The 15,244-nt window shown below is 38.1% G+C and overlaps 1 protein-coding gene across 1 annotated transcript in view; it reads left to right on the top strand.

Annotated features, from left to right (window-relative positions):
• Positions 1-15,244, top strand: part of NBAS (NBAS subunit of NRZ tethering complex) — a 313,356-nt gene that overhangs the window by 46,109 nt on the left and 252,003 nt on the right. Inside the window, exons 10-11 of the mRNA XM_021697807.1 lie at positions 3,138-3,276; positions 10,397-10,465. Coding sequence (XP_021553482.1) covers positions 3,138-3,276; positions 10,397-10,465 — 208 coding nt within the window. The remainder of the gene's footprint in view (positions 1-3,137; positions 3,277-10,396; positions 10,466-15,244) is intronic.

Raw genomic sequence — 15,244 nt, 5'->3', positions numbered from 1 at the left:
TGGCTCAGTTGGTTGGGCGACTGCCTTCGGCTCAGGTCATGATCCTGGAGTCCCGGGATCAAGTCCCGCATCGGGCTCCCTGCTCGGCGGGGAGTCTGCTTCTCCCTCTCCCACTCCCCGTTTGTGTTCCCTCTCTCGCTGTGTCTTTCTCTGTCAAATAAATAAATAAAATCTTTAAAAAAAGAAAAGAAAAGAAAAAAAATCTGAAATTTTGGTTAGCTTTGTATCTCCTTCAGTCGTTAGGCAACTTAGTTCTATACCTATGTATGTATGTACGTATACATATATGTATGTATTTTTTGGTCAAATAATCCTTTATTGAAATATTTTCCTTTGTAGTTCTTAACTAGTGGGACATTCCACTGCACCACTGTTGATGTCATCTATGGATGTCATGAGGGTGCTGACCATCAACATTGCAGCCCACAGATTGGGCAGTTTCCAGAACCTCTTTAATGGTTCCAGAGAGTTCTCTGGCTAAGGAATGGTGCCGCATCAGTTGGGCAGTGTTGACAATCTCATCAAAAGTGATATTTCCGCTGTGCTACTGTTTTTCTACTTCTTTCTGTCTCTTGGTATTTCCTTGAGGGCTTTGATAATCAGGGCAGAGACACAAGGTACCATTTCAGTCTGGGCCTGTCTGTTCTGAACTGTCCGTTTCATTGTCATCCTTAGACCCTTCTAATTACTAGTTGATAACTAGCAATGTTATCACCAACTTCTTTGGAGACAAACCCAGGGGGCCGATCTTGGGGGCCAGGACAGACGTGGCACCGACTTTGCCACCGGTGCACCTCAGGTATATCTCATTGGGATCAAACTTAGGTGGCATGGGGGGCTGGACCCGGATTCTGGATGACTGCAGAGAGTTGCACATTTACTTCTGCCAAACCAAAAGCCAAAAGCTACATATACTTTTTTAATCTGAAAATTAGATATGTCCCCTTGACATGGTAGTGCAGATTAAAAAATAATGTCCAGTCCCTTGAGAAAAGAATTATACTGTTAATATAAATATATATGTTGTACATTGAGCCGAGGAAAATTAGTTATCAGGATCTGCTTTATCCTGGCCTTTTAGGGATTTGTTGAATTCTCTAACAGTGTTTTTATTTTTACTATAATTATAGGTGACTAATTTTTAAAGATATGCTTTATGAATCACATATTTCCTGTTTGAAAAACCATTGAGATTAAATTCAGAAATGTAGATATTCAAAATTGCCTGTTTTCTTCTATTTATTCAGAGGACTTTTTTTTTTTTTTTAAGTAATCTCTATGCCCGATGTGGGGCTTGAACTCATGACCCCAAGATCAAGAGTTGCATGCATGCTCCACCAATTGAGCCAAACCAGGTGCTTCCGGAGTTGTGTGTGTGTGTGTGTTTAAACAAACTGACTTTTGAAAAAAAATTTCTTTGTGGAATATTTGAAGCCTGTTCATAGAGACGATAGTATATTGACTCCTTTGTGCCTGTCATTCAGTTTCAACAATCATTTTGTGGCCAATCTTGTTTCATAGATATCCCCAGCTATTCCTCCACCCACCTGTTTTGGATTACTTTTAAGTAAATCCTTTTGATATGCCAACACTAGAGAGCCTTACGAAGTGTTGTTTTCTTTTACCTTCCAATTTCTATGCAGAAACTGAAGTTTTTTAAGTTTTGATTTTACCATGAGCATGGTCTAGAAGAAGGTAACGACTGATTTGTGTGATGGAATGCATCTTCTTTCTGATAAAATGGGAGCATGGTGATAACAATACTATGTGTTTTGCTTTAAAAGGAGCTTGATAATTGTTTTCCGCCATTTGGGACAGTGATAGTTCCCGTTAGGGGCGCATTATATGCACAAGACCCATGAAACCCGTGGCCTAGCTCTTCTCTTACTATATTGCCTTATTGTCATTGGGAACAAAAATAATTCACTGGTAATTGTAGTGCTTCCTTTAATATATCAGAACTTTACATTCAAACTTTTCTCTTTTTTAAACAGATGATTATAATATCTATTATATAGTTCCCTGCCAGATTTGGTGAACATGACTTTAAAAATCATGACTGTGGTGACTCTAGTTAAAAATACGGTGTTGCGTATTTCAAAATTTCTTTTTTTTTTTTTAAAGATTTTATTTGAGAGAATGAGAGAGAGAGAGAGCATGAGAGGGGGGAGGGTCAGAGAGAGAAGCAGACTCCCTGCTGAGCAGGGAGCCCGATGCGGGACTCGATCCCAGGACTCCAGGATCATGACCTGAGCTGAAGGCAGTCGCTTAACCAACTGAGCCACCCAGGCACCCCATGGATTTCAAAATTTCTAAGAGAGTAGATCTTAAAAGCTTTCATCACAAGAAAAAAAAAATTTTTTTTGTAACTATGTATGGGACAGATATTAACTAGACTTATTGTGGGGATCATTTCACAATATATACAAATTTTGAATTATTATGTCATACACCTGAACTAATATAATGTTATGTATCATTTATACCTCAATAAAAAATCATGACTGGGTTTTATTATTAATCAACTTAGTTTGTGTAGCGTCACACAGGCTTTGAACTTTTAGTATATGTTAGACTGTTTGCTCTGTTGGTACCTCACCTCTAATTGCTAATGAAGTAGAACAAACAGTAAAGTAAACAGATCATAATGCACATCTAAACTACTACATAGTCTTGTTTCAGTGTAGTTAGACTGTAGAGTTCTGTCCTAAACAGGGCACTCCCAGCTGTCCTTGCTAACATCTATAAGTGTGTACAGTCCACTGCTGTAATGAATACATGTATACCTGGATGTGGTGACAGACCTGTGTGTTAAAGTTTACTGGTGTTGATACAGTTTCTTCACTGTTCAGTGGTCAACCTTAAAACCTTTTTACTCTTCTTAGAGTTCCCATCCGGATTTCAGGTGCTTGAATGTTTAAGCCTTCCTCTGTATAAGTGAAGGTGAAATTCTAATTGAAAAACCATCTGCTTTTCTTTTGGTGGTTTCTTCTAAAATGTTGAACTTTTAGGTTTAGTATATAGTAATTCTACTTTAGTTTTCTTTGTGAAGGTGACTGTTTCTGCTCTCCTTGTTTTGATGTCCTCTTATTCAGACTGCAATTTATCAGTTCTTTCTATTTTTCTGTGTTTTTTAGACTTTTGCTGGTTGGTGGATGTGAAACTGCTGAAGTGGGCATATCAAAAGCTTCTCGCTATGGCCTGTCTGCCTGGAGAGTTCTTTCGGGATCGCCTTATTATAAGCAGGTTACTAATGGTGGAGACCGGGTCACTGCAGTAAGTATTAGTCACGCCATTTCGCTTTGCGAGTAGGTCTCAGGCAGGACAGAAGGAAATACTTTGTCTTAAATGAGGAAAGTGACTTCATGTGGAATTTTAGCACTTCTTTCAAATATCATATTTATCTAAAGTGTTTTTTTGTTTAACTTGGTCTCATTTTTATTAACAGTATTGGCAGATATTAGAGAAGGAACCTAACAGTAGTCCTATTACTTGCATTTGCTTATTTAGACATTAATGTTTATTCAGCACTTTTTATGGGCTGGCAACTGTTTTGAGTGGCTGTGCGTATTATTAGCTCACTTAATTCTCACTGACTTTTTGAGGTAGGTATCGTTACTAGCCTGTCTATGAGGAGAGTACAGAGTAGTTAAGTAACTTCCCTGGGTTGCCGAGCTTGTAAGTAGCAGAATCGGAGCACGAGCTTCAGCACAGTTTCCCCCGTTCAAGTTCTTTACCACCATGGTACACTTGCTAATATTTTGGTCTGTGTTCACCTGGATGATTCACCCAGCCGTTCATTCCTTTGCTGTGTAGCAGAGCACTTGGTGTGCTGTAATAGTCCGTACAGGCTAGGTTCTGCTGTGATAATAAAACCGTCTGATAAACAGATGAAAACTCCTCTGACATTTCTGTGGGTTACCATGTAACAGTTCATTCCTTATTTGTGGCAAAGCCTGTTCTTGGTGCCATGACTCCCCTGGACAGTTTGTTCCAAGTGATGATTAAAGAATCCACGCAGCTTGGTGACCTCTTGAGGTTCCAGTACCTCAGTTTATAGGAGGGGGAAGAGGGGTTTAAGAGGTGGAACTTTTCAAACCAGAACTAACATTACCTGTGCTCACAGTTCATGTGTTCTAACTAATCACATGACCCTTCCTACCTTCAACAGGTCTGGGAAATAGTTCTTCTGTGTGTCCAGAAAGGCAAGAAAAATGAGATATTGATGAATACTAATTTCTCTGCCATATTGGCACCCTACATATTGTTTACTTATGTTAACTGCAGGAAATCAAGCACTTGATCACAGTTATGCATCCTGTGCTTAGCACATTGCCTTACATGTAGTGGACGCTCAGATACGTTTCAAGTGAGGAAGAAACCAAGAAATTAAAGGGAAACACAACATAAGTGAATGTGTTATGTTGTTTTTTCCTGTAGTGAATGTATTTGTCCTGTTATTTCTGTTCTAAAATGCACTGATTTTAAAATAATCCTCTAAAACCATGAATGGTTAAAGGTTTGGTGTTAAAAAGGAAATAATGAAGAAGTACTTTTAAAAAGAAATCTTAAGCAATTATTGTAAGCTTCCATTCATTTTTTTTTTTTCTTTTCTTTAGCTTTTGGCATGTTTTGAAGTACATGATTGTGAATTTAACCCAACAAAGTAGTTTTTTTTTTTTTTAATTAGCTCAACGTAGTGGTTTATATGCTACTAGACCTTCTAACAGTTTGTATTTCAGCATGAGTTTATAGTCGAGGACTGTGCTTTGTGCTTTTCCTTCCATGCATTATCCCTCTACCCATTCTAGGTACTGCCTCTTCTGCAGGATGCAGGGAGGAGTCCAGACTGAGTGTTAGTGGCCACACCTCACAGATAAGGAGCCCAAGACCCCAGGACTAAAAATAGGGGAACACAGGTGGAACGGATCTTCTAGACTCTGTTGAGTACCTTCCCCCGCTCCCCATAGGAAGTTATATACAGATCAGTGGTACCCTCAGATTTATCTATGATGATTATCCCATAATTCATAAAGAGGTAGGAGTTGCTTATACATATTAAACATATTATTTCGTTTCTGCAGGAAGTTAGTCCTATTTCTCTTTCTGATTTAATTCATACCCAGCTTGTAGTTTTCTCTGTGAGATCTACCAGGGCAAATCTTGGAAAGTGTTTGAAACCGTTTCGGCTCTTGAATCTAAGTGTGATGTCTGCAACTTATTTTTAAAAGGTTTAGTTAAAAACATAGTTTTTAAGTTTTATTTAAGTAATCTCTACACCCAACACAGGGCTTGAACGCATAACCCCAAGATGAGGAGTTGCACGCTCCTCTGACCGAGCCAGCCAGGCGCCCCAGTCAAAACCCATAATTTAAAAGATATGTATACACACACAGAGATAAAGCAAGTGTGGCAAAGCGTTAATAATTGGTGGACCCAAGCAAAAGGCATACTGGTGTTTTGTTGTACATTCACTTCAGCTTCTCCGTAGCTATGAAATTTGTCAAAATTAAAGGTTGAGGGGAAAAAAAGAAAGAAAAAAAAACAGGTAAGTGTGGAGAATACAAGGAGAGATGAAGTAGGCAAACGGTGAAACTCCATTTCAGTACAGATAATCAAGCGTGTTTGTGACACAATGGTCTGGGAAAGGAAGAGTCACAGAATATGGTCACATACCATGAAACCTTTCTTCACCTTGGCTTTTTTGCATTCTCTTGTGCTTTCACTTTGCTCCTCACTGAAGTATTGGAATCTGATTTGCTATGGTCCTTCCTTCTCCAGCTGAAGCTCTGGGATTGCAGTCTCTTAGAAGAAAATTGCCTGTGCACTGACAGAATAAGTGGGAAAAAACATTAAATTGCAAATTGAATGCTTGGCTGTATGATTAATTTCTTCAAATGCTGCAAGTGTATTTTAATTACATTAGTGGCTCTTAAATGTGTCTTGCCGCTAAACTTACTGTCATTCTACATAGCCTGCCCCTGCCTCGAAGTAATTTGAATTACAGGATTAATTCCTTTTGTCAGGTGGCAGATATTGTCCTCATTGAAGGTGTTTGTTTAAGGTTGCTATTATGTTGGGGTGGATATTGATGAAAAATGCTGCTGACACATACATTCTAGTCTCTCACAAGGCTGCTAGGTTGTAAAAAGAGACTATGCAAGATTCAATATGTGCATTGACCAAAGTTTCCAATTAATGTGAGATAGTTTTATCTATTCATTTGTTCAACATTGAATCACTACTCTGGGTATTAGGAATAGGAAGGTAGCATCCGTCAAGGGGTTTTACTGTATTGGAGGATATAGCTATGTCCACAAATAAGGGCAATAAGCTGTAGTAGATAGCAGGTTTGAATCCAGTAACTGGGAGAAAGGAAAGAACCCAGACTTGGGAGTCAGAAGTCTGGGATTGGAATCTTAGTTCATCACTTACACTTGTGTAGTAAGGCTTTTGCCACAGTCAAACGAGCTGATGTATGTGAAGGCCGTTGGTAAGCCATAAAATGATCTATAGTGTTCATTATTATTATCTGTGTGTATTTTTAAGATCAGAATTTTAGAAAATATGTAAAAATGAACAAAACTAATTTTTATGTTATTGCTGTTGCTGCGTTTTGGGTAAAGGATGTTTTTGTGGAAAGAACACAGGCATTTTGGAATCCTATTTCCCTGAGAAATCCCATTTCCCTCAGAAAATCGAAATAATCGGAGGACTATTTCCATAAGGTCCCACTCCCTCCCTGCATCTCTGTCTGTACAGGGTACCTTTTCTCTTGTTTTTACAGATGAACTGTCCTTGTGCCCACTAAGGCCAGCTGGTCTGTTTGCCCACCAGATCTCACACTCTTGCTTACTGAAGGATATTTTTCCTGCCTCATGGATTTTGCTGTCGATTAGATTTATCAGCATACAACATGCTTTTATTTTTCCATCATAAAAACCATTTTGTTTCATTTGGTTTCGGGGGATTTAGACCCCACTAAATCCTGCTACCACCCCCATTTATTTCCCTTTCTTCAACATGTTTGAGAGCTGTCTGTATTTGTTTACACTTCTTTCTTTTCTCTCTTGAATTCGAATTCACTTGTGTGGGAATTTACCTCCATCATTTCACTGAAGCTATCTTTTTGATGTTATCAGTGCCCTCCAATATTTTACCAGTTTATCAGTTTTATTGGTAGTTTTTCTTTCTTTCTTTCTTCTCTCTCTCTCTTTCTTTCAAAAAAGATTTTTATTTATTTGAGAGAGAGTAAGAGAGCGAGAGAAAACACGAGTGGGGGGGGAGGGGCAGAGGGAGAGGGAGAAGCAAGACTCCCCGCTGAGCAGGAAGCCCGATGCGGGGCTCGATCCCAGGACCCCGGGATCATGACCTGAGCCGAAGGCAGACACTTAATTGACTGAACCACCCAGGCGCTCCTATTGGTATTCTTTAATCCCTACTAATTGCTTTTACAAAAATCAGTTTATTTTCCTTTTTCCCTTTCTGTTCTCTTCCCTTTTTAAATTGTGTTATTGCTACTTTGACAAAACATGTAATATTTGCACATTAGTTTCTACCCTCATCATCACCTTTCTTTAGTCTTCGATGTCCATTTCTTTTTCAGAATGCTGTTACTTCTTTTGTTGAAATGTTCCCAGTCATCTCTTGGTTGGATGAAATTATCTTCTAGTAGATGTGGTTTGTTTTTGTTTTTTAAGATTTTATTTTTAAGTAATCTCTGCACCCAACGTGGGGCTTGAACTCACCACCCCGAGATCAAGAGCTGCATGCTCTACTGGCTAAGGCAGCCAGGTGCTTCTCTTTTAGTAGATGTTTTAAGAAGGTCTCATAGGTAAAGAGTTCCTTAAGTTCTTTTATGTTCAAAATTGTTTTCCTATAGCCTGGATATTTGAAGGAAAACATGTCTGGAGATAATATCCTTAGTTTACCATTTCTTTCATTGAACTTAAAGAAAAGCCGCTACTCTGTTATTGCTTTGCTTTGCCTGTGGAATTTGAAAATTCTCACTTATGTTAAATTATTTTCCCTACAAAGGGAAACATAGAAATAACATACAAATGTTATTTGGCCATTTTGCTTAGAGTGCCTTGAGGATTTTTGTTATCTTTGTGTGAAATTTAATAGCTTTCCTGGGTTATTTCTTGGAGTCGATTTTTTGGGGTTAATTTTCTCAGGTACCCCCGTTGGCTCTTTCAGTGTATAAACTCAGATCTTTTTCAATTTCTGGCAAGCTTTCTTAGATTATAATTTTGATAATGTTTTTAGATAGATGTCAAATCCCTTTGCTACCTTCCCTTGTCTGTCCTTCCTGGGCCCTGCAGTATTTTTACAGTTTGCTTTTGCTCACCACCAGGCCTTGTAGTGGGTGTCATGGGGAGGTGGGAGTTGGCAGGAGCAGTGGAGATGACACCTGGGATTTGGTGATTTTTATTTTTCTACTTAAAATCATTTTGAAGTTTGGGTTATCGTCTGTCTTCAAGTTAAGCTGAGGGCACTTTTTTTTAAGATTTTTTTTTTTATTATTAATTTATTTGAGAGTGAGAGAGCACGAGTAGTTGGAGGGACAGAGAGAGAGGGAGAAGCAGGCTCCCCGCAGAGCAGGGAGCCTGAGTTGGGGCTCGATCCCAGGACCCTGAGATCATGACCTGAGCCAAATGCAGACGCCCAAATGACTGAGCCACCGAGGCATGCCTGAGGGCATGGTTTTCACATAGATTTATCTTTTTCTGTCTTTCTGTCTGTCTGTCCTGTAATCTCTGCACCCAACGTGGGGCTTGAACTCATGACCCTGGGACCAAGAATTTCATGCTCTACTAACTGAGCCAGCCAGGCACTTCATATTTTCCCTTGTTTTTTTTTTTTTTTTTTTTGGAGGAAATATTGGGAAATATGGAGCTAGGTCATCACTAATGGCTTTAGCTACTCAGAGGTTCTGGTAGGAAAATTTTTAACCTCGACAAAACAGTACTCCTTTTTCTCTTAAGGAAAAATTCATATAGTATAAAATCAACCATTGACCATCTTAAAGTACACAGTTCACTCGCATTGAGTACATTCACGGTGTTGTGCAACCAACCATCACCAGGATCTAGTTCTAGGATATTTTCATCACCCCAAAAGGAAACCTCATACCTATTAATTAGGTTGTCACTCCCTGTTCTTCCTCCCTCCAGCTCTTGGTAGCCACTAGTCTGTTCTGTTTCTATGGATTTACCTATTCTGTTCCATATAAATGGAATCATACAATATGTGGCCTTTTGTATCTGGTTTCTTTCATTTAGCATAATATTTTGGAGGTTCATCCAAGTTGTAGCATGCATCAGTGCTTCATTCCCTTTTATGGCTGCACTGTGTGGATATACTACATTTTGTTCATTCTTTCTTTAGTGGTCATTTGAGTTGTTTCCACTTAATAGTATTGCTATGAATATTTGTTTGGTACAAGTATTTGTTTGAATACCTGTTTTTGATTCTTTTGGGTATGTACTGAGGATGGAATGGCTGGGTCAAATGGTAATTTCATGTTTAGCTTTTTGAGGAATAATCATACTTTTCCCCAGCAGCTGTACCATTTTACATCCCCTCAGTAGTGTACTAAATTCTCTTCATCTTCAACAAAACTAGTTGTTTTCTGTTTGTTAAAGTATTCCTTTCTCCTCTCTTGCTTTTATAAATGTATCTCTTAAATCTAAAGATAAATAGTCTTGTGTTATATTATTTCAAATACTAGTTTTTAAATGTTGATTTTTTTTTTTGGTATTTTTCAAGTATAGGATCAATTCCTTAATGAATGAAATTTCTACTGGAAATTTTGACTTTTCCATAACAATGATAGGATAAAAATGATAACCCGGAGAACCTCATTTGAAAGGAGCTTGAGTGGCTTCTAATTTGCATAGATTGTAGTAGATTTGTTATGTGTATATTTAAAAAACAAAACATTTGAGTATGGGTGTATGTTGACATATTTACCACTTGGATTTTTTTTCCCAAATAAAAATAGAGTCTCACCAAGATCTTGGACACCTATTGATGATTTTCTCAACTATTTCTTTCTTTCTTTTTTTTTTTTTTTTTAAGATTTTATTTACTTGTCAGAGAGAGAGAAAGAGTGAGCCAGTGCAGGAGCAGGGAGGAGGGGCAGAGGGAGAGGGAGAAGCAGACTCTCTGCCTAGCAGGGAGCCCAACACAGGGCTTGATCTCGGGACCCTGAGATCATGACCTGAGCTGAAGGCAGACATTTAACCGACTGAGCCACCCAGGCACCCCTATTTTCTCAACTATTTCTTAAAATACTAGGTTTGCTGTAATTTGCATTTCATGATAAAAGAATTTTTACAGCGAGAAAGCATTCCATTAATTTTTCTTTGTATGATGTGCATTTATTTTGTAGGTACCAAAGACATTGGGATTATTAAGGATGTTAAGTGTCAAGTTTTATAGTCGCCCGGGACAACAACAGGTAACTCACAAGCTTAACCTTGTGCTTCTCAGATATTTTCACCCTGAGTACCTTTAAAGGATAATTGAATGAACCTTGAATGTTATAGATCTTCATCTGGATGTGCTCTTAATTGCACACTATGTGGGCGTATACATAAGTAAAAATTCATAGAACTATTCACTGAAATTTGTTTTACTATATATCATTATCTCAATAAAGAAACTTAAAAAAGTAAAGAATGAACCTAGTTCTCTTGAGTCTGGGAATGTAAGCCAAAGAAATCTCCTGGAATCATTATATGATCTGAAGTTTTTTGTTTTATCTTGTGAATTTTGTATCCTTGTCTACAATATATCCTTTTCAGTTTGTTTTAATTAAAAAAAAAAATCTGAGATTATTGAAGCTCCCAGAAGAAACAAGCCACGTTGATTCTGAGCTTCAAGTACCATTGTTATACTGTTTTCCTCAGTAAGAGATGCGTGGATTCATGGCAAGGATGTTTGTCAGCTTCATCCTGATGTGAGTGAGATGCTCAGGAGCTGCCTCTGGGGGAGGTGGTTCTATTCACTCTCTCTCTGTCTTGCTCTCACAAGTGTCTGGGCCCACATGGAGGCCTCGGATCATACCCTTCCTGTTTTGGGGAGAACCGAACAACCTCATTTTTCTGTTTCTCCAGTTTCTTTACTAACCCAAAGGAAATTATAAGAAAATACAGAAATCGTAAGAAATAAGATGAGCATTCTGTTGCATTTGTATTTAATATATTTAAAATTTTGAGTTCTAGTTCTTTCTATGCCATTGACTTCAGCTAAATCATGTATTCTAGATTGGTTTGGCATTTTGTCTGTAGAAGCAAGCAGTACCACTTACTGTTTATGTCTGGAAGGTCACTTTCATGTTGAATCCCCGTATGTTTTTGCTATTTTCCAGTTAGCATTCTCTTCAGTCAGTTCATGGAGTTTGTTTTCATTTTGCAGATGAAGAAACGTATGGAAGATCAAGTGACTTGGCCTCTGCCTTGCACTTGGTTCTTTCTAATTTACTATGTTGTCTCTGTTGGTCTGTTACCATTTTAGTGCAGGAGAGCCAGAGTGTTACTTTGCTTTTTCTCCCTGTGTCCTTTCCCCATTCTCCTTAATACTATTTAAATTACTGTCTTTTTTTTCATATTTTTAATTTAACTTCTAGTTAGTTAATATACACTGCAATGTTGGTTTCAGGAGTAGAATCTACTCCTAAGTTACTATCTTTAACAAATTTTAAAGGGCTCACTTTTTAAAAAAAAATTTATTTTGTTGACTGTAATAAAACAAAAATATGTCATTTCAGTGTTTATTCATTTTTTTTTTTTCTGTCAATGAGCAAACACTCCATTTGAGCCCAGGCATAATGTTAGAGCTGAGAATAAATAGGTGAATAAAATGCGTTGTATTTCCTCAAGGAGCCCTCTGTGTAGTGGGGGAGGCGGTTGTAGAAGTGGTTGTGAAACAACACAATATTACACATTTTATAACCCCTTCTATAACATCATATGAAGTGCAGAAGAGGGAGCCTTTCATTCTGGAGGGGATACTTGATTTGGAAGTAAGAGTTCCTCATGCAAAGGAGGAACACCGGACATTTCCAGGCTGGCAGCAGCATGTGCAAAGTTCTGGAAGTGTCCACAGTGCTGGGATTCTCCGGTTTGCTGGGCTGCAGGATCCATAGACGCCTGTGGTTTGTATTCGGTGTTTATTTCACTTGGACTAGTGTAGTTGTAGTATCTTTAGAGCAAGAATTATTTGGGGATTGCTATTCGTGCTTCTCCTTTGTATTATATCCTGTGTAATTACTAGATACTGTGTTTATTAGTTGATTTGGGATATTAATAGGCAAATATGACTCTGTTCAACCAGTATAGAAAGACCTGTTTTTAAAAAAACCTTCTTACCACCTGGGAACTCCAGTTGTGTGTTGCCTTGACCCTGCTATTGGCAGTTCTCTTGTGTGGAATGCGGCTCTTTCTCCTTAATCAGAGTATCCTCTGTGATTGAGCACAAGGGAGAAGCAAACAACTTATTTCCTTATGTTTTGATCTATCCTAATGGCACATTGTACCAGAATCCTTAAAAAGATGTTATGAAATTAGTATTCTAAAATCAATGCCTTCAGTAAATATCTGAATGTTATGTGTTACCTTATTTGTACGTGATGGTTCCTAGCCCAGAAATAATTATGGGGCATAGATTTTTTTGTGCTGTAACTGTAGAGCTGAAAGGCCTCATATGGGTTATCTAATAATTCCCTATTATTGTGAATGCTTTCTAGCTTACATGTTCTTTCACATGATCTCACAGGAAGCTTGTGTTATTGGCATTATGATGCCTATTTTATTTTAATTCAAATATAGTTAACACACAGTGTTGTATTATTTCAGGTGTACAATATAATGATACAGCACTGTTATCCGTTACTCCGTGCTCATCATCAGTGGACTCTTTAATCCCCTTCACCTATTTCACCCATTTCCTGCCTCCCCACCTCCCCTCTGGCAACCACCAGTTTGCTCTCTGTATTTAAGAGTCTGTTTTTTTAATCTCTTTTTTTCTTTCTTTTATTTTTTAATTCCACATGAGTGAAATCATACAGTATTTTGCCTTTCTCTGACTGACTTATTTCGCTTAGCATTATATCCTCTAGATTCATCCATGTTGTTGCAAACGGCAGGATTTCATTCTTTTTAGGGCTGAGTAATATTCCATCGTTTATAATATACCACATCTTCTTTATCCATTCATGTATGGATGGACACTTGGTGGGTCCATAGTTTGGCTTCTATAAATAATGCTGCAATAAACATAGGGGTGCACATATCTCTTTGAAATAGTGTTTTCATTTTCTTTGGGTAAATACCCAATAGCGGAATTTACTGGATCACATGGTAATTCTATTTTTAATTTTTTGAGGAACTTCCATACTGTTTTCCATAGTGGCCGCACCAGCTTGCATTCCCACCAACAGTGCATGAGGGTTCCTTTTTCTCTACATCCTAGCCAACACTTGGTATTTCTTGTTTTTGATTTTAGCCATTCTGACAGGTGTGAGGTGACATAGTGGTTTTGATGTGCATTTCTCTGATGATTAGTGATGTTGAGCACCTTTTCTATATACAGATGTCTGTTGGCCATCTGTATATATTTTTTGGAAAAATGTCTTTTCATGTCCTTTGTTCTTTTTTTCTTTTTTTTTTAAGTAGGCTCCATGCCTAGCATGGAGCCCAGTGCAGAGCCTGAACTCATGACCCTGAGATCAAGATCTGAGCTGAGATAAAGAGTTGGATGCTTAACCAACTGAGCCACCCAGGCACCCCGATCTGTTCATTTCTAATTGTTTTTTGTTTTTTTTGGGGGGTGTCGAATTATGTAAGTTCTTTATTTTTTTATTTTTAAAGATTTTATTTATTTTTAGAGAGTGAGAGTGCACACATGTGAGCAGGGAGATGGGGAGGGAGAGAGAATCTAAAGAAGACTCTGTGCTAAGTGTGGAGCCTGAGGCAGGGCTCCATCTCATGACCCTGTGATCATGACCTGAGCCGAAATCAAGAGTTGGAAACTTGACCAACTGAGCCACCCAGGCGCCTTTTTAAGTTCTTTATTTTTTATATTAGTCTCCCTCCTATTGGATATAAAATATGCCAATATCTTCTTCCATTCAGTAGGTTGTTTTTTGTTTTGTTGATGGTTTCCTTTGCTGTGCAAAACTTTTTATTTTTTATTTTTTTTTTAAAGATTTTATTTATTTATTTGAGCCAGAGAGAATGAGAGAGAGAGAGCAGGAGAGGGAGGAGGGTCAGAGGGAGAAGCAGACTCCCTGCTGAGCAGGGAGCCCGATGCGGGACTCGATCCCGGGACTCCAGGATCATGACCTGAGCCGAAGGCAGTCGCTTAACCAACTGAGCCACCCAGGCGCCCAAAACTTTTTATTTTTGTGTGGTCCCAATAGTTTAATTTTCTTTTTGTTTCCCTTGCCAAAGTATATCTAGAGAAATGTTTCTGTGGCTGTTGTCAAAGAGATTACTGCCTATTTTCTTCAGGAAATTTTATGGTTTCAGGTCTCATATTTAAGTCCTTAATCCATTTTCAGTTTATTTTTGTGTATGGTGTAAGAAAGGTGTCCAGTTTCATTCTTTTGCATATAGCTGTCTTGTTTTCCCAGCACCATTTGTTGAAGAGACCATTTTTCTCCCATTGTATATTCTTGCCTCCTTTGTTGTAGGTTAATTGACCATAAAAGCATGGGTTTATTTCTGGGCTCTCTATTCTCCTCCATTGACCTATGTGTTTTTTTGTTTTGTTTTTGTGCCAGTACCATACTGTTTAGATTACTATAGCTTTGTGTTATATCTTGAAATCTGGGATTGTGATACTTCCAGTTTTTTTCTTTTTCAGGTTGCTTTGGTTATTTGGGGTCTTTGTGGTTCCATACAAATTTTAGGATTATTTGTTCTAGTTCTGTGAAAAATGCTGTTGGTATTTTGATAGGGATTACACTAAATCTGTAGATTGCTTTGGGTTCAGTAGTGTGGACATTTTAATAATATTGGTTCTCCCAACCCATGAGCATGGGATATCTTTCCATCTGTTTGTGTCATCTTCTGTTTTTTTCACTGATGTTTTATAGTTTTCAGGGTACAGGTCTTTTACCTCCTTGGTTAAGTTTATTCCTAGATTTTTTGTTTTTGTTTTTTTGGTGCAGTTGTAAATGGGATTGTTTCCTTCCTTCCTTCCTTCCTTCCTTCCTTCCTTCCTTCCTTCCTTC

The sequence above is a fragment of the Neomonachus schauinslandi genome, chromosome 10 (genome assembly GCF_002201575.2).
Source record: "Neomonachus schauinslandi chromosome 10, ASM220157v2, whole genome shotgun sequence".
Classification (NCBI taxonomy): Eukaryota; Metazoa; Chordata; class Mammalia; order Carnivora; family Phocidae; genus Neomonachus; species Neomonachus schauinslandi.
Note: the sequence above shows the minus strand (reverse complement) of the source record. Positions and strands in the feature narration are given on the sequence as shown.